The sequence below is a fragment of the Mytilus californianus genome, unplaced genomic scaffold (assembly GCF_021869535.1).
Source record: "Mytilus californianus isolate M0D057914Y unplaced genomic scaffold, xbMytCali1.0.p SCAF_11, whole genome shotgun sequence".
Classification (NCBI taxonomy): domain Eukaryota; kingdom Metazoa; phylum Mollusca; class Bivalvia; order Mytilida; family Mytilidae; genus Mytilus; species Mytilus californianus.
Window position 1 is genome coordinate 2,740,113 of NW_026262593.1, and position 27,211 is coordinate 2,767,323.

At 31.9% G+C, this 27,211-nt stretch overlaps 1 protein-coding gene and 2 long non-coding RNA genes across 6 annotated transcripts; 1 reads left to right on the top strand and 2 right to left on the bottom strand.

Moving 5' to 3' along the window:
- Positions 1-1,734, top strand: LOC127719379 (uncharacterized). The gene is made up of 2 exons (XR_007990269.1): positions 1-365; positions 1,243-1,734. It is a non-coding gene; the product is annotated as an uncharacterized LOC127719379 (long non-coding RNA).
- A 994-nt stretch (positions 1,735-2,728) lies between these two features.
- On the bottom strand, positions 2,729-27,116 carry LOC127719371 (vigilin-like). The gene is made up of 25 exons (XM_052225472.1): positions 27,071-27,116; positions 26,910-26,984; positions 23,336-23,594; positions 21,823-21,922; positions 20,925-21,040; positions 18,846-19,052; positions 18,337-18,552; positions 17,821-18,027; positions 17,324-17,431; positions 15,917-16,021; positions 15,254-15,332; positions 14,546-14,685; positions 13,762-13,980; positions 13,073-13,159; positions 12,340-12,471; positions 11,827-12,045; positions 10,647-10,733; positions 9,960-10,094; positions 9,113-9,331; positions 8,764-8,941; positions 8,385-8,509; positions 7,207-7,446; positions 6,625-6,846; positions 5,086-5,304; positions 2,729-4,244 (listed from the first exon to the last, which is right to left on the bottom strand). Exons 3-25 carry the CDS (start codon positions 23,537-23,539, stop codon positions 4,017-4,019), a joined length of 3,792 nt encoding a protein of 1,263 aa, XP_052081432.1. The 5' UTR covers positions 23,540-23,594; positions 26,910-26,984; positions 27,071-27,116; the 3' UTR covers positions 2,729-4,016.
- Positions 10,746-11,811, bottom strand: LOC127719378 (uncharacterized). 4 transcript variants are annotated; one of them, XR_007990267.1, is made up of 5 exons: positions 11,505-11,811; positions 11,358-11,455; positions 11,193-11,259; positions 11,095-11,143; positions 10,746-11,045 (listed from the first exon to the last, which is right to left on the bottom strand). It is a non-coding gene; the product is annotated as an uncharacterized LOC127719378 (long non-coding RNA). The 4 variants fall into 4 exon arrangements; XR_007990268.1 differs by lacking the exon at positions 10,746-11,045 and having other exon boundaries at positions 11,070-11,143; positions 11,193-11,290; positions 11,389-11,455; XR_007990265.1 differs by lacking the exon at positions 10,746-11,045 and having other exon boundaries at positions 11,070-11,143.
- Positions 27,117-27,211: the final 95 nt, after the last annotated feature.

A 27,211-nucleotide genomic window follows, 5' to 3' on the forward strand; every position in this document is an offset into this window, starting at 1 on the left:
TTGCTTATAGTTTAAGAAAAACAGACCAAAACACAAAAACTTAACACTGAGCAATGAACCTTGAAAATGAGGTCAAGATCAAATAAAACCTGCGTGACTGCCAAATAGATCATAAAATATTTCCATACACCAAATATAGTTGAACTATTGCATATAGTATTAGAAAAAAAGAACAAAACTCAAAAAACTTAACTTTGACCACTGAACCATGAAAATGAGGTCATGGTCAGATGACACCTGCCCGCTAGACATGTACACCTTACAATCATCCATACACCAAATATAGTAAACCTATGGCATACAGTATAAGAAAAACAGACCAAAACACAAAAACTTAACTATAACCACTGAACCATGAAAATGAGGTCAAGGTCAGATGACACCTGCCAGTTGGACATGTACACCTTACAGTCCTTCCATACACCGAATATACAAGACCTATTGCTTATAGTATCTGAGATATGGACTTGACCACCAAAACTTAACCTTGTTCACTGATCCATAAAATGAGGTCGAGGTCAAGTGAAAACTGTCTGACGGGCATGAGGACCTTGCAAGGTACGCACATACCAAATATAGTTGAACTATTGCATATAGTATTAGAAAAAAAGACCAAAACTCAAAAACTTAACTTTGACCACTGAACCATGAAAATGAGGTCAAGGTCAGATGACACCTGCCCGCTAGACATGTACACCTTACAATCATTCCATACACCAAATAAAGTAGACCTATGGCATACAGTATAAGAAAAACAGACCAAAACACAAATTAACTATAACCACTGAACCATGAAAATGAGGTCAAGGTCAGATGACACCTGCCAGTTGGCCATGTACACCTTACAGTCCTTCCATACACCGAATATACAAGACCTATTGCTTATAGTATCTGAGATATGGACTTGACCACCAAAATTTAACCTTGTTCACTGATCCATAAAATGAGGTCGAGGTCAAGTGAAAACTGTCTGACGGGCATGAGGACCTTGCAAGGTACGCACATACCAAATATAGTTGAACTATTGCATATAGTATTAGAAAAAAAGACCAAAACTCAAAAACTTAACTTTGACCACTGAACCATGAAAATGAGGTCAAGGTCAGATGACACCTGCCCGCTAGACATGTACACCTTACAATCATTCCATACACCAAATAAAGTAGACCTATGGCATACAGTATAAGAAAAACAGACTAAAACACAAAAACTTAACTATGACCACTGAACCATGAAAATGAGGTCAAGGTCAGATGACACCTGCCAGTTGGACATGTACACCTTACAGTCCTTCCATACACCGAATATACAAGACCTATTGCTTATAGTATCTGAGATATGGACTTGACCACCAAAACTTAACCTTGTTCACTGATCCATGAAATGAGGTTGAGGTCAAGTGAAAACTGTCTGACGGGCATGAGGACCTTGCAAGGTACGCACATACCAAATATAGTTATCCTATTACTTATAATAAGAGAGAATCTAACATGACAAAAAATCTGAACTTTTTTTTCAAGTAGTCACTGAACCATGAAAATGAGGTCAAGGACATTGGACATGTGACTGACGGAAACTTCGTAACATGAGGCATCCATATACAAAGTATGAAGCATCCAGACCTTCCACCTTCTAAAATATAAAGCTTTTAAGAAGTGAGCTAACGCCGCCGCCGCCGGATCACTATCCCTATGTCGAGCTTTCTGCGACAAAATGTCGCAGGCTCGACAAAAAGACCAAAACTCAAAAACTTAACTTTGACCACTGAACCATGAAAATGAGGTCAAGGTAAGATGACACCTGCCAGCTAGACATGTACACCTTACAATCATTCCATACACCAAATATAGCTGACCTATTGCATGCAGTATTAGAAAAAAAGACCAAAACTCAAAAACTTAACTTTGACCACTGAACCATGAAAATGAGGTCAAGGTCAGATGACACCTGCCAGCTAGACATGTACACCGTACAATCATTCCATACACCAAATATAGTAGACCTATTGCATACAGTATAAGAAAAACAGACCAAAACACAAAAACTTAACTATAACCACTGAACCATGAAAATGAGGTCAAGGTTAGATGACACCTGCCAGTTGGACATGTACACCTTACAGTCCTTCCATACACCGAATATACTAGACCTATTGCTTATAGTATCTGAGATATGGACTTGACCACCAAAACTTAACCTTGTTCACTGATCCATGAAATGAGGTCGAGGTCAAGTGAAAACTGTCTGACGGGCATGAGGACCTTGCAAGGTACGCACATACCAAATATAGTTATCCTATTACTTATAATAAGAGAGAATTTAACATTACAAAAAATCTGAACTTTTTTTTCAAGTAGTCACTGAACCATGAAAATGAGGTCAAGGACATTGGACATGTGACTGACGGAAACTTCGTAACATGAGGCATCCATATACAAAGTATGAAGCATCCAGGTCTTCCATCTTCTAAAATATAAAGCTTTTAAGAAGTTAGCTAACGCCGCCGCCGCCGCTGGATCGCTATCCCTATGTCGAGCTTTCTGCGACAAAAGTCGCAGGCTCGACAAAAATGGGAAAGTCTCTTAAAACAAACTATCACTTAAACAGTAAATATTCAACAGCTTACATTACAATTTTTTAAAATTTATTCCATACCATAAATCTCACTAGAATTGGTTGGATGTCTTTGTTGTAGAAATAAGATTGGCTATAAAGAAAGTAACACTACTTTTTATTTCTTCCTTTATTTGTATTCTTGGTCTATTCAATGTACATCTGTACATAAAATGTCAGTAATTTTGACAACAATATATATATTATAACCTCATTGTCCATAAATATTAAGTGGTAAATCTTAAACAATTGCATCAAAAGTGTCAACAAAAAAAGTGATTTTGTGTATACATCATAGACATATACAACCTTATTAATAATATTTAAGTGTTAAATAAATTTAATATTAAATTTACACTTTTTTTGTATGATAATGATTACATTTCATATGTTAAATTTTCGTTGAAATAAATGATACACATTTAAATTTTGACTAGGGTATACGATAAAATCTAGTTAACAAACAATATTCTCACTCAACACTATAATAGTCTCGCTTTGCATATGGTATTTGAATATTTTATACATATAAATCAAAGCCCTCATAAAATCAAATTTATACTTAACAAGGGCATTTAATCATGCACTGACCAAAAAACATTGTAAAAGTGTAACTTATACATAAAAAAAATAATCAACAACTCACTCATTCTCAAAAAAAAAATGTATTCCCAATTACCACAAAAAATAAAATATTCAAAACAGGCATAAAATACACGTATAATATATGATATAGTTATGCTATGAATGATTATACTTCCCAGTTTCCAATATCGATCGTTTTAAAACAAGTTTTGTGAACTGATATGCAGTCTTCAGAAAATGATAAAATTCATGAAAATGCTCTTAAATCCTCTTAAACCCATAACTGGAAAAAACCTATAGATATTGGGTATTAAAACCACAAATGGAAATGGGGAAATATATTTCTTGGTTTTGAGACAATGTACACAACCAAACAGCAGTATAATTATAATATTCTAGAATCACAGCACTAAGTTATCTGCCCCTTGACTGAGCACTACAGTTATCTACCCTTGTCAGACTAAAAGATATTTTCTTTTTTTCTTTCATTCTGTATACTGTGATATCATTTAATTGTACAGAAAATTAACTTATTTGAAATATTTCATTTTAGTCACATAATCTATCACATTTATATATATATTCTTTATTTTATGTACAATTATTGTGTATCACATGTGTGTAATATATTTTTGGTATTTTAATTTTAATAAAAATATATGTTTTTCAAATTTAAATCCAATATTTTAAATTTAAACAATAAATATCATATAAATGCAAAATTACAAGTTACATCTTTATACACAACTGTGAATAAAGTTCTACAGTAATGTAAATCATATTCTACCCCCTCCCACCCTAACTGTTCAGTCCACATTTTAACGTTTTCCACCTGGTTTTGGTCCCCAAGCATGGCTAGATTTAGGCTGTACTACAGCCCCAAAAGTTGGGAAATCATCATTGCTCATAGTGTCTGGAACCTGAGATTGATTCCAAGGAGCATCAGTAACAGTGAAACCTGCCCCTGGCCTTTCCTTCCTGGGTCCCTGATCTCTCTGGGGTTTCGTCAGTTGCTTAAGATATTCCTGGTCAATAAAATCTTGAAGCTGAAAATAAATTAAAAAAAGCCCTTTGAATTTATACTTCTCTTACAGGACATTCACATATATTATATTAAAATTATCACAACTAAGCACACTTTCTATCTATTTACATCTACTTGAGGTACAGTTGCCATTAATTTTTAAAGTTAACAATGTTTTCTAATGAACATTTCGTGAAAAAAACATTATACGAAAAAATAGTAAAGGGGAACAGTTTCCAGTCTTTTTTTCTCATATGATTGTCCGAGTATTTGCTTTCTATAATTTCATCTGAACACAAACCACAAATATATATACGGACTGTTCCAGAATTAAACACATGGGATGCATGGTGGACAACGTTTGAAGACAAAACTTTCATGTTTCTCATAATACATACAAAATTCTGAGGTAAAAGTGCTTAACTCAGTAGATAAATGTTGGAACAGCCCTATGATTACATCAACCTCCCTTACAACATCAGAATACTATGTTAGCTATCAAACTTAATACCCAATACTTTTACTGCACTAGAGCATTTATTTAATGAAGTACATGCATGAGACATTGAAATAATTAACCTGAAATTATTCCCGATTCAAAACCTAAATTCAACATTCTCACAATTTTGAAAATTGAACCTAAAATTAAGCTTATCACCAATGATATTTTTATTGGTATTACTTTAAAAGTTTATTATTATCCTACAAAGTCCCAAAAATGACAAGCCACCATTACTTTCTGATTATTTTAAATTATGCAAAGACCACACTACTTTATCGTAAGAAATGTACCATAGCATTTTACTTGATTGTAATATCACAGTAGAGTACAAATTTACATTCAGTATCCAAATAAGACTTACAAATTCCTCTTCAATGTTGAGCAGATGATCTCGGCAGTCGTAACAGTCATCCTCTCCACCGGAGATATATATAATATCAGGATTTTCATCGGGACCCCTTGGGAAGCGGATATCCACTTTGAAGTCATCCATTAATTTACGGATGTTCTTGCCTTTAGCACCAATAATACGAGGATGGACGCGATGATCAAGCTTACATTCAATAGAAGTCATTTCCTCCTGAAATATATAGAATTGGTATGAAGAGACATTAAATGTCGAAATGTGCACCTGGTGCAATAAAATTGATACCGTTAATGTTATCACTATAAGGTTGCTGTCTCCTCGACATATACCAAACATTTCCTTGTATTCATACACAAAAATCAAATAATGTTTTATTTCAATCAACAGATATTTTAACTTTAAAACTGATATATCAAATATCAAATCAGTATATTATTGGTTAATTCCAAAAATTGTTTGAAGTTTTTTTTATTTTCCTTATTATCAAAAAAAGGTTTTAAAATATACTTTAATGTGAATTCAAAATCATCAGCTATATTTTAACCCTTTCGCCGATGAGTCCTGGTTTACCGGGATTCACGCTTCAGACAGCTGACGATGAGTCCCGTTTTACCGGGATCGGAATACCTCTTTTATATTTCCCACTCAAAACAGTGCAAACACGAGTTATCTTTCTTTGTTGAATACCTGGATGAAAGTGTAAACATGGCGCTTCCGTTTGTTGAAAACCGTGTCAAAATCAGAGGAAATTTACGGAATTTACGAGAATTTAAAATGGGGGAACATTTTTTTTGAAAGAATATGGAAGAATTGAAGCCAAACTAGTATACTTTTTTGACATAAAATGTCGTTTTATGTACAAAACACTTGGAATGGACATCGTTCAGTGTAAGGAATTTGTACAGCCTCATTAAATTTTTCAAAATTTGCCGTTTTGGGTTAAAAAATTACGGTTTTGGGTCAAAAAGTAGAATTTTGAGAATTTCACCTAGATAATGCCGAAAATTTGAAAATTTGAATATTTTACGAAGAAAAAAATTATCAAAACATGAACAAAACTGTGAACATGGTGTTAGTGAATGAAATAAAGACACAAAATACTACAGACAACTTTTTATTGACATTTATTATGAAGATCTCCCACTTAAGTAATAGTAGCCAGGGAAGCCATCGTCTCAGAGTAGCTTCTGTCTGGGCAGCTATCGGTGAAAGGGTTAAAGTAGAAAAAGGCAAAACAAATAAAGCTTTAGATTATGATTGTTGAAAGAATCTTCAAAAACTATTTCTACATACAATAAAAATGAAATTTTCTTCATTTACTGGTCCAATAAGTATTTTATTGGTTTTGGAAGTCAGATAAAAGTCCTTCGCTAAGTATGTACAGTGGTTATTGTAAGGTTTTTATATCTTTTTGTTCTGCTGTTTAACAAGCATATAATTCTGAATGTAGTATCTGTATTTTCATTAATATATGTGTTCAGCCTACCACATGCACCACACTGGGTGATATAGACACATAGTATTATTACTTACATAATCTCTGACCATCTTAAGAATTTCTGCCTTGGCAGCATTGGCCTTATCTTCGTATCCAGTGATAGTTATGATATTAGTATCAGGATCCTCTTTACCGGGGAACTGAATGTTAACATCGAACTGATCACGTAGTTTGTTAACCACGGCCCCACGACGTCCAATGATCTTAGAGTGATACTGAGGATCCACCTCACATTTCACTTGGAAGCTTTTCAATAACTGTAAATACAAAAACAGGTTTATTAATTTGTTTTAAGTAAAAAGGAAATTTTGTTTATATTCTTCACAAGAGTGTGCAAATGCTGTAAATAAACTCAGAAAATTTACATTGTGTGTTGTATACAAATAAATCCCTGCCTTTTCTTTAATTTCAAATAATTAAATTTTTGCTTTTCCATATTATATTAGTACAATTCATTGGATATAATGAAATATAATCCAACATGTATAGCATGAAATACTTAACTTATTAAAAGGTAAACTTCATTTAGGAATTGATATCCACTATACACAAGTGTTGTTAAAAAGTATGAATAATCAAAGATGTGAACTTATTAGATATCTTCTAGTTTGACTTACTCTATCCTCTTTTTCCTTTTCTAACTGATCACATCTCTCCTGTAGAGCCTCTAATGCCCGTTTGACATTGGCTGGTGGTCCTGTAACCTTGACCTTGTCACTATGGTCCTCTGCTGGGGGTATTGATATGTTGACATCGTAGTCTCCCATCATTTCACGAACGTCTTTACCTTTAGCACCGATAATATATCGATGGTAATCAAATGGCACAGTCATTTCTTCAGTGACCGGAACCAAATCCTGAAAGTATACAAATGAGCTTTCATCACTTACTGTTTACCGAACAAATTTCACTGGTGAGTTATTATATGATGTTTTTGAGTAGTATATTGAAGCTGTAACCCATAATTTCACTGTAAGTTGAATTTGTTGGGGAGACATCATTAAGTTTTTCAGAACATTGTACACAGATTTTACCATGAATAAGACAATTAGGTAATCACTTTTTAAATGACAGTATAGACAATCTGTTTTAAAAATAAGCACTTTTTATACACTTATTTTAACAGGGAACATCAAAGCTGACTCAAAGTATAAGAAAATTGTCAAGAACTTCAATAGAGGTAAAAATATTTCATATTTGGACAAGAAAATTTTCAATTGAGCTTTCCACAAATATGTATTTACTAGAGCTTTCAATAAATCCATTGTTTGTTTTTTGAAAGATTTTTTAATTCTTTCATTAATTTTAACAAAAGTGTAAAATTTCTAAAATTAAAGTTTGATTTTCTGGAAAACTGTCATGGTAACCTATGTTTAATTCCCCATGCCATTGGTTCATGAAAGACACTGATTTTATTCCCTTTGTACTGGTTCATAATGAAAGACATTGTGGTTTTATTCCCTACAGACTGGTTCATAATGAAAGAAATTGTGGTTTTTTTCCCTATGGACTGGTTCATAATGAAAGACATTGTGGTTTTATTCCCTACGGACTGGTTCATTATGAAAGACATTGTGGTTTTTTTTTCCTACAGACTGGTTCATAATAAAAGACATTGTGGTTTTATTCCCTTTGTACTGGTTCATAATTAAAGACATTGTGGTTTTATTCCCTTTGTACTGGTTCATAATAAAAGACATTGTGGTTTTATTCCCTTTGTACTGGTTCATAATAAAAGACATTGTGGATTTATTCCCTTTGTACTTATACATAATAAAAGACATTGTGGTTTTACCTGTAATGCCAGTTTAGCTGCCTCACAATTCTCTGGTTTACCAGTTATAACAATGATATCGGATTTGTTGTGACCTGCCTCATCCCCGTTAACATCACCATTTGGTAAACTGTTCTCTGCTGGAACTGTACATAAAATATAATATAGGGATAATATGGAGGTCAACAACACTTATAGTATGACTGTATCAAATTATCATTTAGAACGTTTCAGTACTGAATATCAAAATAATATTCCATAAACTGGGATTCTTATTTTATCTTTAAATTCAAAATTGTCATATCAATCATAATCTCTTTTTTCACGATGCAACAGTATTAAGTGACTATATACTGTCAAGAAAGAAGTAATTCAGACTTATATCATTATATAACCTTACCTGCTCCATTCTGTCCACCATCATTCTGACCTCCACCATTCTGTTGTGGAGCACGGTCAGGAAATTTAATGCCCACTTCATGAACTCGTGTAATTTCCTGAACATTCATTCCACGATTACCCATGACAGTTCTATGATACTGTTGAGGGATCACACATTCAACTGTCACCTGTGCATCCTAAAATAATTACAAAATTATTATAAATCAGTCACTTTGACCAAAAATAAAATATAAACAAGCTTAGGGTATCTTAAAAAAGAATTATTACATCTGTATGTTAATTTAAAATACATAAGCCCAAAATATTGTTTTTTTACATAGTACAGTCTTAGAAATTTAAGAACTTACGAGATCTGCAACAATTTCCAGAATCCTCCTCTTAGCTCCCTCAACACAATCCTTAGATCCTTTGATTACAACCGTTTCAGATTTAATGCCACTACGAGGGAAACTGACAGTAACCCCACCATACTCATCAGCGATGTGCTTTAATACTTCACCACGACGAGCTACAAAGTGTCTATGGTGTTTTGTTGGTACCTGACATTCAATAGATACGACGTCATCCTGGAAAATATAAATACAAAGATATAACCAACACTCATATAAATACATTTACAGTCAAGTTTCTATAAATACATTTAGTCAAATTTCTATAAATACATTTACAGTCAAGTTTCTATAAATACATTTACAGTTAAGTTTCTATAAATACATTTACAGTCAGTCAAGTTTCTATAAATACATTTACAGTCAAGTTTCCGTTACTATTTTCTTTGTGTGTCTTGAGTTTTCTGAACTGTATTTCAATTCTCCATAAATAATTTCAATTTATTTTAACTCAGGAATACCAATTTTGGTGGATTTTGTAGGCATGGGTAAACCACAAATTGCTTGTTCCTGATAAATTCCGTCCAATAAATTATCTTCTTTATTCCACAAAAACTAAGGAATCTACAGTAAATGATAAAGATAATGAAAACAAAACAGCAAACCAACAACATACCGAAGACATCTTGCTGCTGGTAACTATTTTTTTAAATGAGAAAGTATATAGAAGTTGTATACAAGTATCATTATAAAATTGATGATACAACATACTGAAGCATCTTTGTGTCCATGATTTTTTTGAAAGTATTTAAGTTGAATGCAATAATCCTTCATTAAAGTGGTGATTTAATTATTGTCAACTCACCAAGCTCTTGATTCTTTCTTCTAGTTCTGCTTTAGCTTGATCAACTGATTCTTTCTTTCCAATGATTGTAATCAACTCTTGGTTGTCATCATCCTGACTGGGGAAAATAACTCTTGCTCCAGTTCTCTCTCGTACCTATTTATCATGAAAGATGTAGGTGAAATTATATTGTATTATGTTATTTATAATACATCGAAGTGTTGTTTTAAATTGGCAGACATCAGATTAAAATGAAAAATATTGAAACAAAATAGTTGTCATAATTTCATGCATAAGTTCCAGTTTAAAACTGGAAAGTAAAATTGTATCCTAAACATCAAGAACTAACTTTTCAAGTTTTCTAGCTTAAATACTTTTTCAATTGGCCTTTCCTGAATTTAAAGAATTACAATGTATTTCCAAAAGCACTGTCAACAGAAGAGATGTGCAATGCTAACATAACTTAAACAAAACAGCACTGACTTACCATTAGTGATTTATCTTAAACAACTGACATTATCACAAACTTATCTCAGAAAAAAACGACAGAAACAGAATGCCTATGTCTCAATTCCAAGACTTGTGCATGCAACACAATTAAAATGGGGCAGGATTGTTTGAAATGCTGTTAGCCACTAATTAAGGTTTATTATTTTTTTTAAATATTCTCCTGCATACTTTAGATTTTGAAATACCAAATATAAATACCTGTCTGATATTTGAACCATTTCTGCCGATCAAGAATCTGTGATATTCTGGCTTAGCTCTTACTTCAGCAGTAAATCCGGATTGTTGCTGCAAAATATAATTATATTTATTTCAATGTTAACAATGAATCATGTCTTCAGTTTCAGACTTCTTTTCTTGTATTAATAAAATCCTATATGGAAATGGTAACTAGATTATTACATTACTTTTTAATTAACTCTGAAAAAAAGTAAAAATACCAACTACAAGGTAAATTCAAAAAGGGGAAGTCCATAAAAACTAACAAATGAATACATTTAGAAATCCTTTATTTCTCTTTTACAATGGTCATATATTATTCTCTTAATGGCATTTTGAAACTGATACACCTATAGTTACTTTCGCTAATGCTTGTTAAACCTACTGTAACTGATACATCTATAGTTACTTTCGCTAATGCTTGTTAAACCTACTGTAACTGATACACCTATAGTTACTTTCGCTAATGCTTGTTAAACCTACTGTAACTGATACATCTATAGTTACTTTCGCTAATGCTTGTTAAACCTACTGTAACTGATACACCTATAGTTACTTTCGCTAATTCTTGTTAAACCTACTGTAACTGATACACCTATAGTTACTTTCGCTAATTCTTGTTAAACCTACTGAAACTGATACACCTATAGTTACTTTCGCTAATGCTTGTTAAACCTACTGAAACTGATACACCTATAGTTACTTTCGCTAATGCTTGTTAAACCTACTGTAACTGATACACCTATAGTTACTTTCGCTAATGCTTGTTAAACCTACTGTAACTGATACACCTATAGTTACTTTCGCTAATGCTTGTTAAACCTACTGAAACTGATACACCTATAGTTACTTTCGCTAATGCTTGTTAAACCTACTGTAACTGATACACCTATAGTTACTTTCGCTAATGCTTGTTAAACCTACTGTAACTGATACACCTATAGTTACTTTCGCTAATGCTTGTTAAACCTACTGTCTTTTAAAGTTAGGAAACAAATAATATATCTAATGTTTTCTTCCATCGTTTTTTTCCTTTACGTTTTTTTTACTTGTATCTTATTCAACTTCTATTTCAGCAAATAAAGATACAACTGGTTTTTGAGCAAATAAAATATGTTTAAACTAATATGATATATAGATGACTAACTACTGGTCTACCTACTTTTTCATTGGTTAATTCTTGAAGTTGTTTCTTTGCATTTTCGACATCATTCTTTGGTCCTCTGATTGTGACCGTGTTGGCAGTTGATCCTTGTTGTGGGAAACGAATAATGACACCACCACATTCCTGAGCAATGGACCGTATCAACCTGCCTTTAGCACCAATTATAGAGTTATGCAGATTGTGAGGAATTTCTATCTTTTCTTCCTTGATATTAGCCTGTCAGATGAAAATAAAATATCTAACAATTAGGAATTTCTATCTTTTCTTCCTTGATATTAGCCTGTCAGATGAAAATAAAATATCTAACAATTAGGATTATTTTTTTTATCATATTACACAATTCTATGACACATAGATAAACAGTCACCAAATCTGGATAGAAATTGAATCAAAATACAAGATAAGATATATTGATTATCAAACCAAAAGAAAATACTACAATGTTTTTTTTTTTCATTTGATAACTTGATTTTGTATGTATATACAATGATATAATAAAGCTGTACGTACCAAATCTTTCTGAATATCTTCAATTAATTTTCTTGCTTTTTCCACATTTGGTTTCTTGCCAGTAATTACTATAACATCGGATTCAGCGTTCTCGCTTGGTAAATCTATCTTTGTGTCAGTCTCATCTCTTATCTACAATAATAATTGTTTCATATTTAGTACTGTACAAAATCAATTCTCTACCTTAACTCGAAATAGAAAAAAAATATCTCTTTAATGAAATAAAAGGTAAGTGGATTGCTCTGATATCAAAATATAGATAAAGCAGTTTCTTGGCAATAGAAAGCAGGCTAAATGGACCTATTCAGAAATTCAAATACTGCAAAATTGTATTTTTCCTGGCATTATTTTTGCAATAATTTAAAACACGCGTTTATATCCCTACACAAATAGTTTGTACACGTCAAAATGATTGATGTGAAGGGACAATTTATGTTCAATGTGTGCCAATTTAAAACCAGCAAAAAAGGTATTGAAATAGCGAATATCCACATTTATATAACTGTCCTCGTCAATGCCTATTTAGACAAATCAGAATGTCCAAAACAGGTATGTTCCTTTAATGCAAGTCCTTTTAAAATCGGTCTGATGCAGTTATTTACATCTGCTCAAATTTAAATAATAAATCATGGAAATCTATGTCATAGCTGATCACCTTATTACAGCTTTAATGACCATTTGAACTAGGTTAAGTAAACTAAAAGTAACACTACTAATTATAGTCAATAAATACCTTTCTAATATTAGATCCTCCTTTACCAATGATGTTCTTGTGGAAATCTTTGAAGATGTGTACTTCTGCTTTATAATTGCTAGCAATCTGAAGGTACAAATTAGTTTATTTGTGTATATTTACAAAGACATGAGAAGTATTTGGAACTCTTTTCTGGTTTGTATAGGTTTCATGGCTAACCTGGCTTCATCCTGGTTGGTCAGACCAATGCCTTATCAAAGAATTCAAACAATAGTTAATGTTTTATTAAAAAAAACCATTTCAAATTTAAGCTGAATTTGAGAGTGAATCTAAATGCAAATCTAAATGCAAGTCTAAATTTGAATAAATTTTTCATTGTTATGTAGACTCAAAATGTACTTTGAATACCTACACTGATTCATCAGCATTTACAGATTATATCAATTGCAGAAGTACATTTTTAAAATGAAATGGTATACAAAGATTTAAGTACAACAATTGCATGTATAATATATGTTCCTTTCTTTATATTCTTTTCTGGTATCTATGTATGGACTTCCATCAATGTTGATTCATTTATATGCATCACTATTTATTTTGCAGACTGAGAAAAATTGTATTATGTGGATACTTGATTTCCTGGTTTTGATAAAATCCTGCTCACGAGCATTCAAGAATTTTGTTGAATTCTGAAATTCATACTATATGAATGTGTAACTCAGACATACCATATCTGTGTGCATTGAGATAAGATACTTGTAACATTTATCCACATCATCTTTAGGTCCACGTAACTGTACAATGTCACTCTTTTTACCAGGATCAGGGAATGTTATCTGTACTTGATTAAATTTATCCTTGATTTCTTTGATGTTGTCTCCCCTGGCACCGATTAGTGTTCTATGGAATCTCTGCTCTATGATTATGTCTCTGGTCTTCTCATTTTCCTAAAGTTAGACAGGGAGATAAAAATTATGTAGAAAAGCAAAAAGAAAACAAATTTAATCTGGTATATACCTGTCCCCCATCAAACGTTTTCCCCAAAAACATCCCAAACAGAATTTTCTTTTTTAAATCAAGTCATTAATATAAATGTATTTAGAGCAAAAAAGTTATTCAATGAAAGTTTATAAAATTCTTTCACTTGGGTGATAAGCTTACATCAAAATGGAGCATCCAAAGATTTTCTATAAGACATTATTTTACAATTAAAATGAACCAAAACATTAGAAATTAATACTGTTATCCAATTTTCTCAAAGTAGCCCTTTGTAGCAGAATAGCAGCCATTTATTTTTATGATTTTTAACTTTGTTGCCGTATTTATAATCATTTATAATAGAAGATTCAATGTCTGAAATATCCACGACGATTTATAATTTTTCTACATGCAAAAGTGACATATATAAACTGCTGTCGAAAATTAAGCTGTTTACAGCTATCAAATCTTGTTCAAAGGAAACATCAATTATGGAGACAAAACTTATTGTTCCCATCCTTAAGGGGTTCTTACCATTCTTCGAGCCATTAGCAATAATTCCTCCTTGGCCTTCTCCACTCCTTTAGGGTCACCTTCTATTCTAATTATAGGGCTGTTCATTTCATCAGCTGGAATCTTGATAGCAACACCTGTCTCATTTTTAATCCGTGTAACTAAAAGTAGAAATTTTATTTAATGCATTGATGTTGACTGATCAGTGTGTAGTAATAGTCTTCCTTAGTTATATTTCATGTCTTATGCTATTCTGATCATTTTCGGTCGTACACCACAGAATAAGTCTAAATTTTGCAAAATCTACATTGAAGCTAACAAGACATTGAACCATTTTTTGTTGACCTTTGGAACCTTTTTTTCCCTGAATTAATTTTGTTATACTTTAGGTTCTTTTTGGTTTAATAGTTCAACATTTGTATAAGTTTTGGTTTTTCAAATAATTTGGCCACAAGCATCAATGAAGAGACAAATATCATTGACATGCCCATCTGGTGCAGTAAAATTGGTACTGTTAATGCTTTTTAATTGGATAGCCAGAAATATATATCATACTGATGGACAGAATGGTGAAAAATATCATTAACAGCGTATACTCATTCTCTCAAATATAAGTTTTATAATTTTAACTCTTGTTAAGTAATAATCCCCCCCCCCCCCCACCCTCCAACTTTCAAATCAAAACTTATTTTTTATTTATATATAATTATAAGTGGGTTAAGTATTTACCATTTTGTCCATTTTTTCCAATAATGTGTTTGTGAAAACGTTGATCGACTGATATTTCAGCAAATGACATCCTCTTTTTCTGTAAAATACAAGACAAATGAAATTAACATCTTAACAAAAAGAAGTACGGAAGCGAAAAAATGCAATGATGACATTAAGATAGGAAAATGTCTTTAAATATTGTAAATTAAACAGTGAACCATGATTGCATTACTTTGTATATGTTTACATGTATTTTCAAATGGTCCAACGCACATCAACCAGATCAAGCTCATTTGACAAAAAGAAAGGTATATGAAATGGCATGGTATGGAACAGGAAAATTGTTGAAAAAGGCAATCAAATTTTTGTTAATACTTTTAAATAAAAAAACTGCCTTCTACTTTCTAAACATTTGATTAATTGATTGTTTAACAGGACTTTCAACACTATTGTGCTATTTCGTGGCGGTCAGTTTTTATAGGTGGAGCAAGCCAGAGTGCCTGGAGAGAACCGCTGACCTTCAGTAGGAAAACTCACATTCCTAGTCAATTAAGATTAGAATCTAGCGCACCTGCCAGTTCTTAACATTTGAACCTGTTGACCCGAGGTGTTTATTTCATTATAAGACCAAAACAACCAGGTTATATACTTGCTAAACATTTGAACCATCACAGTACTTACCAGATCTTTAACAATGACTTCTAATTCTTTGACTGCCTCATTGACTTCCTCTGGTGGGCCTTCTACGTTTATTTTGTCTGTTCCTTCAGTAAATTCAATATGTACCTACAGATTTATCAAGTGAAGTTATAAATACACGGAGACAAATTGATCAAGTGAAGTTATAAATACGCGGAGACAAATTTATCAAGTGAAGCTATAAATACGCGGAGACAAATTTATCAAGTGAAGTTATAAATACGCGGAGACAAATTTATCAAGTGAAGTTATAAATACGCGGAGACAAATTTATCAAGTGAAGTTATAAATACGCGGAGACAAATTTATCAAGTGAAGTTATAAATAAGCGGAGACAAATTTATCAAGTGAAGTTATAAATACGCGGAGACAAATTTATATAGTGAAGTTATAAATACGCGGAGACGAATTGATCAAGTGAAGTTATAAATACGAGGAGACAAATTTATCAAGTGAAGTTATAAATACGCGGAGACAAATTTATATAGTGAAGTTATAAATACGAGGAGACAAATTTATCAAGTGAAGTTATAAATACGAGGAGACAAATTTATCAAGTGAAGTTATAAATACGCGGAGACAAATTTATATAGTGAAGTTATAAATACGAGGAGACAAATTGATCAAGTGAAGTTATAAATACGAGGAGACAAATTTATCAAGTGAAGTTATAAATACGAGGAGACAAATTTATATAGTGAAGTTATAAATACGAGGAGACAAATTGATCAAGTGAAGTTATAAATACGAGGAGACAAATTTATCAAGTGAAGTTATAAATACGAGGAGACAAATTTATCAAGTGAAGTTATAAATAAGAGGAGACAAATTTATCAAGTGAAGTTATAAATACGCGGAGACAAATTTATCAAGTGAAGTTATAAATACGCGGAGACAAATTTATCAAGTGAAGTTATAAATACGCGGAGACAAATTTATATACAGAATCTTGGTGTCAATGCCTTTATGTGCACTATTGAAATCCTAAATCATATTTTTAAGCAAAACATTTTCAAACCAAAGCTATAAATCTGTTACAAAACTAAATACCATTACACTTTGTAGACTAGTCATAAATCCTCAAAAAATATATAAAGCGTGTTGAGTTGATCCAAGCAGCTTATTGTTAATGCTTCATTGTAGTAAAAAAAGATTCAAATATATATATAATATGTTTTTAAGGGCATATTTTTTTGAAGAGGAGTATTTTAGTTAGGCACAGATTATGGAAAAACCAATTAAAATTATATGCAGAGTGGGACTTTTCAATAAATATGTGACTCTGGACTCCCCAGGTGCATTTATTTCTAGAAAAGCCATTATAGACATTTCTATGTAAAACTAAGCTAAATTATATATACATGCAAGACATCAACTACTTTAATCTACCTTAGAAAATTGTTCAGTAATTTTCTGGATGTTTTGTCCCTTTCTACCAATGATGTATCTGTGTAGCCAACTAGGGGCACCAACTTCTGACATCACATTACTGTTTGCCTGAAATAAATAATATCTTTAATATTTATTTTAATAAATAATATCTTTAATATTTATTTTAATATATCAATTTTTTTTTAATATATATTTTATATATTAATATTTCAAGCGAATATGAAATATGACTTTTCTTGTAATTACTGTATTGAATATAATTCCTTATAAGTTATTCAAGGCCTCAACATTAAATCTTATAGTCTGAATAATATCTGTTGATACCATCTGTTCATGTGTTTGCTGTGTCAAGAACATAAACTTGGTACATTTAAAGTCATTTTTCAACAATAAAATCATTTTATAATTATCTTTAAGTCAAAATTATTCCCTGAAAGTATAATTTTCATAAAGTGAAAGAATTCTTGCTTAGATAACCTCTATGAATATCTAACCTTTGAATACACCATGGTTAGCGCTGGTCCCAGTTTATCTTGTTCTCCTCTTAAGGTTATAGTTTCTATGTTATCATCAAGGGAGGGAACTTCGACAGCTACTCCTGTTTCTTTAAGTATCTCGTGTATTCCACTGTATCTCGGTCCTATGATATACTTGTGCTGGGTTTTCCTTACTTCTACTGATACTGTTTGGCACTTTCTTTTCTGTAATGAAGTAATGAATAAATATTTAACGGAAAAATATAACTTCGTCATTTAAAATCAATACGCATACTACTACTAATTTTTTCTACCTGTAAAATGCTTTTTGTGAATTTTCATTCTGAGAAGTGTATCAACGAATTGACTCTTTCCTATAAATTCAAATTTTTATATATTTTGATAAACATATTAAAAAATTAAAGATATTGCTGAAGATTCGAATTACACTAATAGGCCGGGTTCAAGCACTTTTGTCTTATTTGTGATTGAATTGCTGTATAGTTGACAAATATAATTAAATGTAATATTTACCTTATCCATATAAATTCTCATAATTTCATCTTTACATTTGGCCACACCATCTTTATCTCCTGATATAACAATCTCATCTTTCATTACACTCGGTGGGGGGACATTTATTTTGGCACCAGTCTCTTTTATCAGTCTGTCAACGTTTTCATTTTTTGGTCCACATATGAAGGGATGATATATTTTTGGCACTGGTAGTCTTTCAAATGCAAGTTTTGCCTAAAAAAATAAAGATTAAATTTAAGAAAAACTTGAGACTCGAGAGCAGTAAACATATTCCATTCTCTAGTGGAGAGTTGTCTCATTGGCAATCATACCACATCTTCTTATTTTTATATCAATTACTTTATCATTTTATTTACTATAAAAAAAAGTTCAAACAAAAAACTATTGACAAAACATGCATTCAATATTATCAATTTTGTTTTTCAACCTTCATTTCTCACTTTAATAAATACTTGCAATAAATCTTAAATAGAAAAATCATCTGATATAAACTTCAAAAATCTTACCTGTTCATCAGATGTACATTGTATTTCATGTCTAGCTCTCTCTATCCCCTCTTTGGTGCCAGTGATTCTAATCAAGTCGGATCCTTCGTCAGGTTTTGGAATGGAGATTTTTGTTGATGTACTCAATTCCAATTCCTGAAGTTTCTTGCCACTTTTCCCCAAAATGTATCTATGATGTTCCCTTGGTATTTTTAGGCCCAGTTGAGCCTACAAAAATAATAATCCATTATATGAACATATAACTTTAGAAAATCTTTATAAAGAAAAAACACGGACCCGAAATATACTTGTGTCTTACCTTTAAGTTACAATTATATATTTTGATGTATTTTGTTGTGATAATACATAGTTATGTCACATCAGTCATGTCAAAATACATCGTCCTGTCACATCAAACATATCAAAATAATCTTAAATTGAACCAAAAACGGTTACTGTAAACCAAACTTATTTTCACAGATGTTTTATTTCGCGCTTAGCAATTTCTATCCAACTTCGTGATTTTCAAATTTTCTTGTTCAACAAGGAAAGATCCAAGTCTCACATATTTGCGACGATTTAAATTCGTGTTATTTTTCTACTACCGTATAAACTCGCCTAATAGTCGATCCTACTATAAGTCGGGGGCCCTTTTCAGCTCCAGATTCTAAGGATTTAGTCTTGACCCTCGTATAAGTCGGACAAAATTTGGGCATTTTTTTTTCAGCTGACAGTAACTGAACGCCGGTAAAACCAATGCAAATCCAGGAATAATATTCATTTCTGCATTAATGTTTGTTTGGTTTGAATTTAGTTGATGCTCATCATGATAATTTATATTGCTGTTACTAATAAAGATATATTCATTTCTCTTGTTTTGTTCACTGTTCAAATGTTAGATTAGCCATGTGTTGTTTACGTAATGCATCAATGATTTTGTAGGGTATGACTAACAACCTATTGTTTGAGAAAAGCGAATATAAACCAATATGAACCGGAAAAATTTAAAGTCAATCAACACTTGATGAAAATATTTTTCACAGCATACATAACTCGGTGTTAAATGAGCATGTACACTTCATAATTCTTATTATATTGTGATGATTAAAGGATTAAAAAAATTAAGTGAAGCTAATCAATATATTAAAATAACTAACTCCAACTCATTAGTGTCATCTGTTTACCTATCACTGATAGTTTTCACACCTTTAGTAAATACAACTCTTTGTCTCTTAATTGGGGTTATCAATGGATTATATTGGCTTGTCAATCAATTTTGTAATTTTTGTTTGCCTGAGACACTTTAAGGAATAATATTTTGATTTTGGGAATGAATCTTAAAATTATTTTTTGATTATTATATGATTTATAAGCATTGAATTGATATCATGATATCACAATAATGACACAATAACTCCGCTGAAAACATCCTTTCACATATTTGGTACATTGTTATCTCCTTTTCAATTTTGGTTCTTGGCTCTTCTTTTGGGTTTTTAGGAAAACCATGTGACCATGAAAATCAATACACAAACCGGAAACAGTAGAATTTCAACACGAATTTGCAGAAAATGTTTACCAAAGAACAAATAAAACACAAAGACAGTATTGTAGTCATTTATTTTCAACAAAAACTTTTTATTTATTGATTTATGTAAGTTTGGCAATCAAAAACGTAGTTTTGAACAGGAAATTCACTCCTGACCACTTTTCTCAAGCTTGGATTTTTCCTCTGGTCGCTAGATCTCGTCTATTAGTCGGTCCCCCTCTCTGGATTATGAATTTTACTCCCAATTTTCCGACTAATAAGCGAGTAGCAACGGTAGTGAAAGTATCAAAAATAAATTGCTTGTGAAAATTAGTTGGTTTACGGTATCTGCAGCAGTATTAACATGCACAGTATCAAACCATTCAAGAACCACTGTTTAAAGCACATATAAAGCCAATTCTATAGTCTAGACTAAGCGACTCATTTAACTTAAAAAGATAATTTATGTCAAAATTCACATGTCACTACACATCCCAAATGTACAATTTGGTGCTTTTAGAACTTAAATAAGATTTATCTTCTTTGCTGCATATGAATTATTGTCTCATTACCTGTGTTTGTAGCCTGGCAACAATCTCTCTCCTAGCCTGCATCACATTTTTGTCTTTTCCATGAATAACCACTGTCAGACTCTGATCTTTGGCTAAACTCATTTCAATGGATACATCTATAAAACAAGGGAGATAAAACTAATCTCCATGGATACATCAAGAATCAAAGGGAGAATCTCATACCTTTTGCTAAAAGCTGAGGAGACATTTGCCAGTTACTAATGCAAGTGTTATTCAGTGTGCATATTTTTAAACTACTTTACTTCAATTGTTTTTTTCTTCTGAAAGCAAATTTATGAGAGCAAATAATGAATGGGATTGTCCACATTTGTAACAAGTGGCTTTCAAATGAAAACTGATGGTAAGAAGTTGTTCAATATACTTCTACTAGTTCTATGCAAGAGAAAAATATATACATATTTCAAGTCTGCCTGAAAATTCAGGCTTCACTAGGTCAACATGTATATTTACCGTAAATAAACTGTTGACACAGATATGTCTCGTCTGTCTGCATAAAATTCAGAATAAAACAATCTGATGGACAGCAACATTGCTTATTAATTCAAAGTCACTAAACCATGATCTTGTGAGCAGGGCCTCGAAATAGTTGTAAAACTGATATGTACTGATAGTAATGCAACTTTAATTAAATATCAATGATCTATCACGAGTAGTTCCTATCAAACTAACTTTAGCAGAAAACTTAACAATTGTTGTTGCCACCGCTGCAGCCGTCACCGGTAAAAGCAATCCCTACGAGTATGTCTCACTTTCCGCAACCTTCGTCGCAAGCAAGACAAAAATAATTTTTTTTCAGGATGACGAAACACAGCTGTTAGCAAAGACCTGGTGTGTAAAAATATATATAAATACTGAACAACAAATATAAAGAGCTTACTGTTTCTAGCCATTATTTCTTTGCATGTTTCTGCTTGTTTTGTTTCATCACCAAAACTGTGATCATTAAACCGTCTCTCTTCTACAGGAACAGTAAAAACCTATAATGAAATGTACCAAATATATAGTAACTAACAAATCATATTCAGAACCGATCTAATTTTTAAACACTTATTATATGGATGTTGATTATTGTAACCAAGATTTCATAAAATTGTTCAAAGGACAGTCTGACATTAGATTCATCTGACCAACACTGTTCCAAAGATTGTTTTTTAAGTTTTTCTATAGGGAATGTTAAATAAAAATAAACTGCTTCGCCGAGCGCAGCTGGATACGCCTGCAGAGGTCCAACCCTGAACAGTTGGGGCAAAAATAGACACAATATTCACACTTGATACAGGTCTGAATTTGGATTGTAATTAAATATTTGATATATTATAGGTTTCTGAATAAATGTAGTCAAAGAAGTTGAAATTGGTTATATGAAAGATTTCTTGCTGTTGTGCAATACACTGTGCTGTTGCGCAATACTGAGTAAATCTGTTGTCAGACTATAAACAAATAAAATCTTATAACTCGGAAACGTAAAATCGAAAATTTATAAAAATCAAAAGGAAGCTTACAAAAATAGATATAAACAATTTAATAAAGTTTCATAAAAAATGCTGAAAGCATTTTTGAGTTATTGTCCGAAAACTGGAAAATCCCCCTTTTTGTAATGAATAAAACCCCATAAATTGGAAACGTATAGTCTGAAATTTATAAAAATCAAAAGGGAGCTCATGTTGATAGAAATAAACAATTCACCAAAGTTTCTTGCAAATTGGTGAAATTGTTTTTGAGTTATTGTCTGAAAACTGGAAAATCCCCCCTTTTTAATGAATAAAACCCCAAAACTCGGAAATGGTAAATCCGAAATTTATAAAAAAACAAAAGGGAGCTCACGTCAATAGATATGAACAATTCACAAAAGTTTCATGCAAATTGGTGAAAATTTTTTTGAGTTATTGTCCGAAAATTGGAAAATTCCCTCTTTTTTAATGAATAAAACCTCAAAACACGGAAACGGTAAATACGAAATTTATAAAAAACGAAAGGGAGCGCACGTCAATAAATATGAACAATTCACAAAAGTTTCATGCAAATTGGTGAAATTGTTTTTGAGTTATTGTTAGAAAACTGGAAATTCCTCCCTTTTTTAATGAATAAAACCCCAAAACTCGGAAATGGTAAATCTGAAATTTATAAAAAAACGAAAGGGAGCTCACGTCAATAGATTTAAACAATTCACCGAAGTTTCATGCATATTGGTAAAAGCGTTCTTTAATCAATGTCCGACATGTTGACGACGGACGGACAGACGGTCAACCCTAATACGTCCCGTAAACAGGCGTATAAAAAGAGAGCGAGCACAATTTAAAAGGAATAATCAACATGACTGTGGAGACAGCAACCATATTGAAACTTGTTGATTTTTGGAACCTGAATAATGGATCATAACCAAAACATACTTGTGTGCATGTAGATGACCTCATGAGAAATTTGTTGTTAGCTGGCCAAGGTCTAGTAGGTTCTGTCACTGGCAAATCAGCAACTGGTCTCGGTGCTGGCATTGGCAACTCTGGGAAAGCGTCGCTGTATGTTGGTGGACTTGTTGGTGCATTTGGCACATATGCCACTTCTTCAATATGTGGAACCTCCATATTTGTAGCCATATTCAAACTCGTTTGTCAAATGGGAGTTCCAAGTCGAACAGTACTAGCTGAAAGCCTGAAACATCAATATCTAATATTAGGTACAAAAATTAAATGTTGACGATAAGAAATTTTAAAATAACTTGCAACCACTCCCATCTTAAATGAAAAATTATGTAGTTTAATGCAAGGAAAATAATAAATGCTCTAGAACTTCCAGTGTTGGTGAAAGCTCTGTCTGACTGAAAAAAAACAATTTCAGTTATTTCTTCTCTACCGTAGAAAGGCTTGTATAGTTCGCAGTGGTACATAGTCCGCACCCCCTTCTCCCCACGAAATTTTAGGAAAAAAAACTTTTTGTAACTGTTAGAAAAGGTCTAATGAAACTCCGGTAATTTCAAATCCTGTGCGGTCGTTTGCGGTATTTTCTTGGAAAAACCTGTTTTCCATCATCAAACAGAAGCTGAAACTGCTTGTTAATGATTCTAGAACACTTCATGATTGTTAAAATAAGTTTAATTCACTTAAAAAACAATTTAGAAACTTGTGTATGTTTAAACAGGAAGTTTAAAAAGCACGTGTAAAAGAAGAAATTAACCGGTGAGAGTCGAAATCCGTACATAACAGATATCACTATAATACGACTTTGAAAGCAAAACAGTTCCATCCTTTTGTAAAACAGTCTTTAATATATCTATCACATTAATGTTTGAAGGGTCTTAAGCTAATACAAACCATATTAGTCAGTATGGAACACCAAAACGGAACGAACAATAACCGATTTCGTTTTGTAGTTTACAAATTCTAAGCTGGTTTACGGTTGTCTTTTTCACTATGTTTGTATCGTTTCAATCTAGCAGATACCAGTTTATTTCAACCAATGCATTGAAAAGAAACGAGAAATTTGTAATGAAAGGTTTAGTTTTTATATTTATCAGTATTAATTTGATATTGAATAGAAATAACTTATTAATATGGATGAGTTAAAATTATTAGTTTGAAAAATGATAAGAGCGCCCTCTACAATAGAAATAACAAAGATGGCGGAACGTAAACAAACCACCTCGACCGCGAAATTGAAATTTTTCTCTTATTTCTTGCTTATTGTACTCTATAGTCCGCACCCCGTCTGGAAGGTCCAATTTTGGAGAATAAAACCGCGGACTATACAAGCCTTTCTACGGTATATGCAATTTGTAACTGGAGATTTTAATATTGACATTAAGTACTTCAATATGAATGATCCCATTTGAAACAATTTCAGGAATGTAGGTTAGGGATCCCATTTGAAACAATTTCAAGAATGTAGGTTAGGGATCCCATTAGAAACAATTTCAGGAATGTTGGTTAGGGATCTCATTTGAAACAATTTCAGGAATGTAGGTTACAGATACACATAGCTCAAAACTCATGTTTTGAGCCAGGTGGTCATAATGAAAAAAATTGGGCCACCACTTTTTTCAGACTCACATTTTGGTAACCCAAGTAGAATTTTAATGGCCCAAACAGAATACAACAATCTTTTATTAATTTTCATTTAATAAAATTCATAAGACTTCTTTCCCAATCATGACATTAACCATCCTCCTCGAAATCAGTTTTAATTATAACTTTTTCACATTTTGTAAATATATGTTAAGTGAAATAATTATCCTGATATAGTAGGAGCTCTGATACAAAAAGGAGGATTATACCTGTACAGAACAGAGCAATGAATTGATAGACACATTGATAAATTTCAGAATCTTTTGTTTACATGTTTCTTATATTTTTTTAGCACTGCACATGGTATTTAATGAATAGCCAACATCATGAAATAATGACTTGATTTAATAATTCAAAGCCTAAACCACTACTTCCGAATCATAGGGAGAAGTGACTTCTGTTTTGAAACTGATAGAAAGCAGTGGTGAGACTTAAAAGAAGTGTTTGTTTGCTTATGGCCCTATAATGTTTTGTTTTTACAAATATATAAAGGGCCATATGCATTCTATTTATTCTATTCTTTTTTTTATATTGTTCAAATCATACATGAGAATTCAATTAAAGTAACAGTTGTCTTAAACGGTAATTTATACATTTAGTTAAACATTCATATTTTTTTGACTTGTAAGAAGTTACCAACTTGATATCTATCAATATTAAAGAAATGTGTTAGTAAATTAAAAAGGAAAATAAATAATAATTCATCAATTAAAATTCAATGAAGAAAATAGGAATTCTTTGCTTCTCATTAAAAAGATATATAAATTTAACAAATTGAAGCATCTTACTTCAATAAATTGAAACAACGCATTTACATTGAAATAAACATTTATTTAAAGGAGATCTAACCAAATTTCAGTTAAAGAGTGTTGAAAGAGTATTTTTCATTTTATGGATCTTTATTCTTCTGTCAGTTGTTCCATTCGTGTGTCTGTAGTTGTCATCGTAAGAATGCAGATTTCGGTGATAGTTGATCGGTCTACAATCCGTGGTTAGTATAAATATTTCAATGGCGGATTAATAAAAATTTTAAAAACAAATAATGTTTGAGTTTGACAAGCGATTTGGAAAATAATATGATGTTTTAATGCAATAAATGGATGAAACATGAACTAAAGGCAATATTCATGAAGTAACAAATTTATTTGCCTTCAATGAACTTAGGTGTGACACTCAAACAGAAGTTTATCAAAATAAATCAATAATTTATATAACTAATTGAATGTTTCTCTCGTGGTTTTTTTTTTTAAGAAACATGAATCGGTACATACAGAGCTAAAGGTGTTTGGCAGAGTAATACAAGTGAAAAGTTTACAGTGAATAAATCTTCATATATGCGGTAAGGTTGGTTTGGAACCCTCAAGTGACATTTTTTCCCTTTGCAGATAAATTCTATTTGAAATAGCTACAAAGATAGGAGTCTTCAAAGTTATTAAACATCAACAGGGTGAATGAACAAATATGAGCCTCTTTATCTAGACATTGTCATGATTGTTATGTACAAAACTTATCACCTTGTATTGGTACATTTGTAATTCATTATTGAATGCTGATGGTGTAAGATAATTAAGCATTACAAAATGATAATTTGTTTAACCAATTCTAGCATTACAGAATGTAACTAAAATTGGTTAATCAAATAAAACTGCTCACATTTCTTTCATCTGTTGAGGGCAAGGTAAGGGTGAGTAATTAGTACACACACCAGATCAAATATGCATAAATTATATCAGCGTGTAATATTACACATAATTGCAAAGATTATACATCATGCATGAAGAATCATTTAAACAAAACAGATTTCATCAAGAAAAACAGTCAAAATGTCAAAAATTTAGCAGCCACGTCGACAGGTCCGAAGGAACATGTTGACGTGTCGGGGGTCTGGGTATAATTTCTTACTTACTTAAGTACTGCGTCCAAAAATCCGTCCTAAATTGGTTTTTTCTTCTTTTTGGGCTCCAATGTGGAAGCTGCAAGTCTACAAAAAGAATGAATTGTGTGTATATTTTGATAAACAAATGATAAAAATTGTCAGAATTTTGACAAATATGGACCAACACTCACCACCTCCAAAAGGAACTAACTACACTGTGTAGTTCGTGCACCTTGATATCATTGCGCGATTGATTGTTTTGAGTAAGCAGTATTTTGATTGGTCATCTTTGGGTCAAAGTTGAAAAAAAGAACCATTGTAGCACCACATAA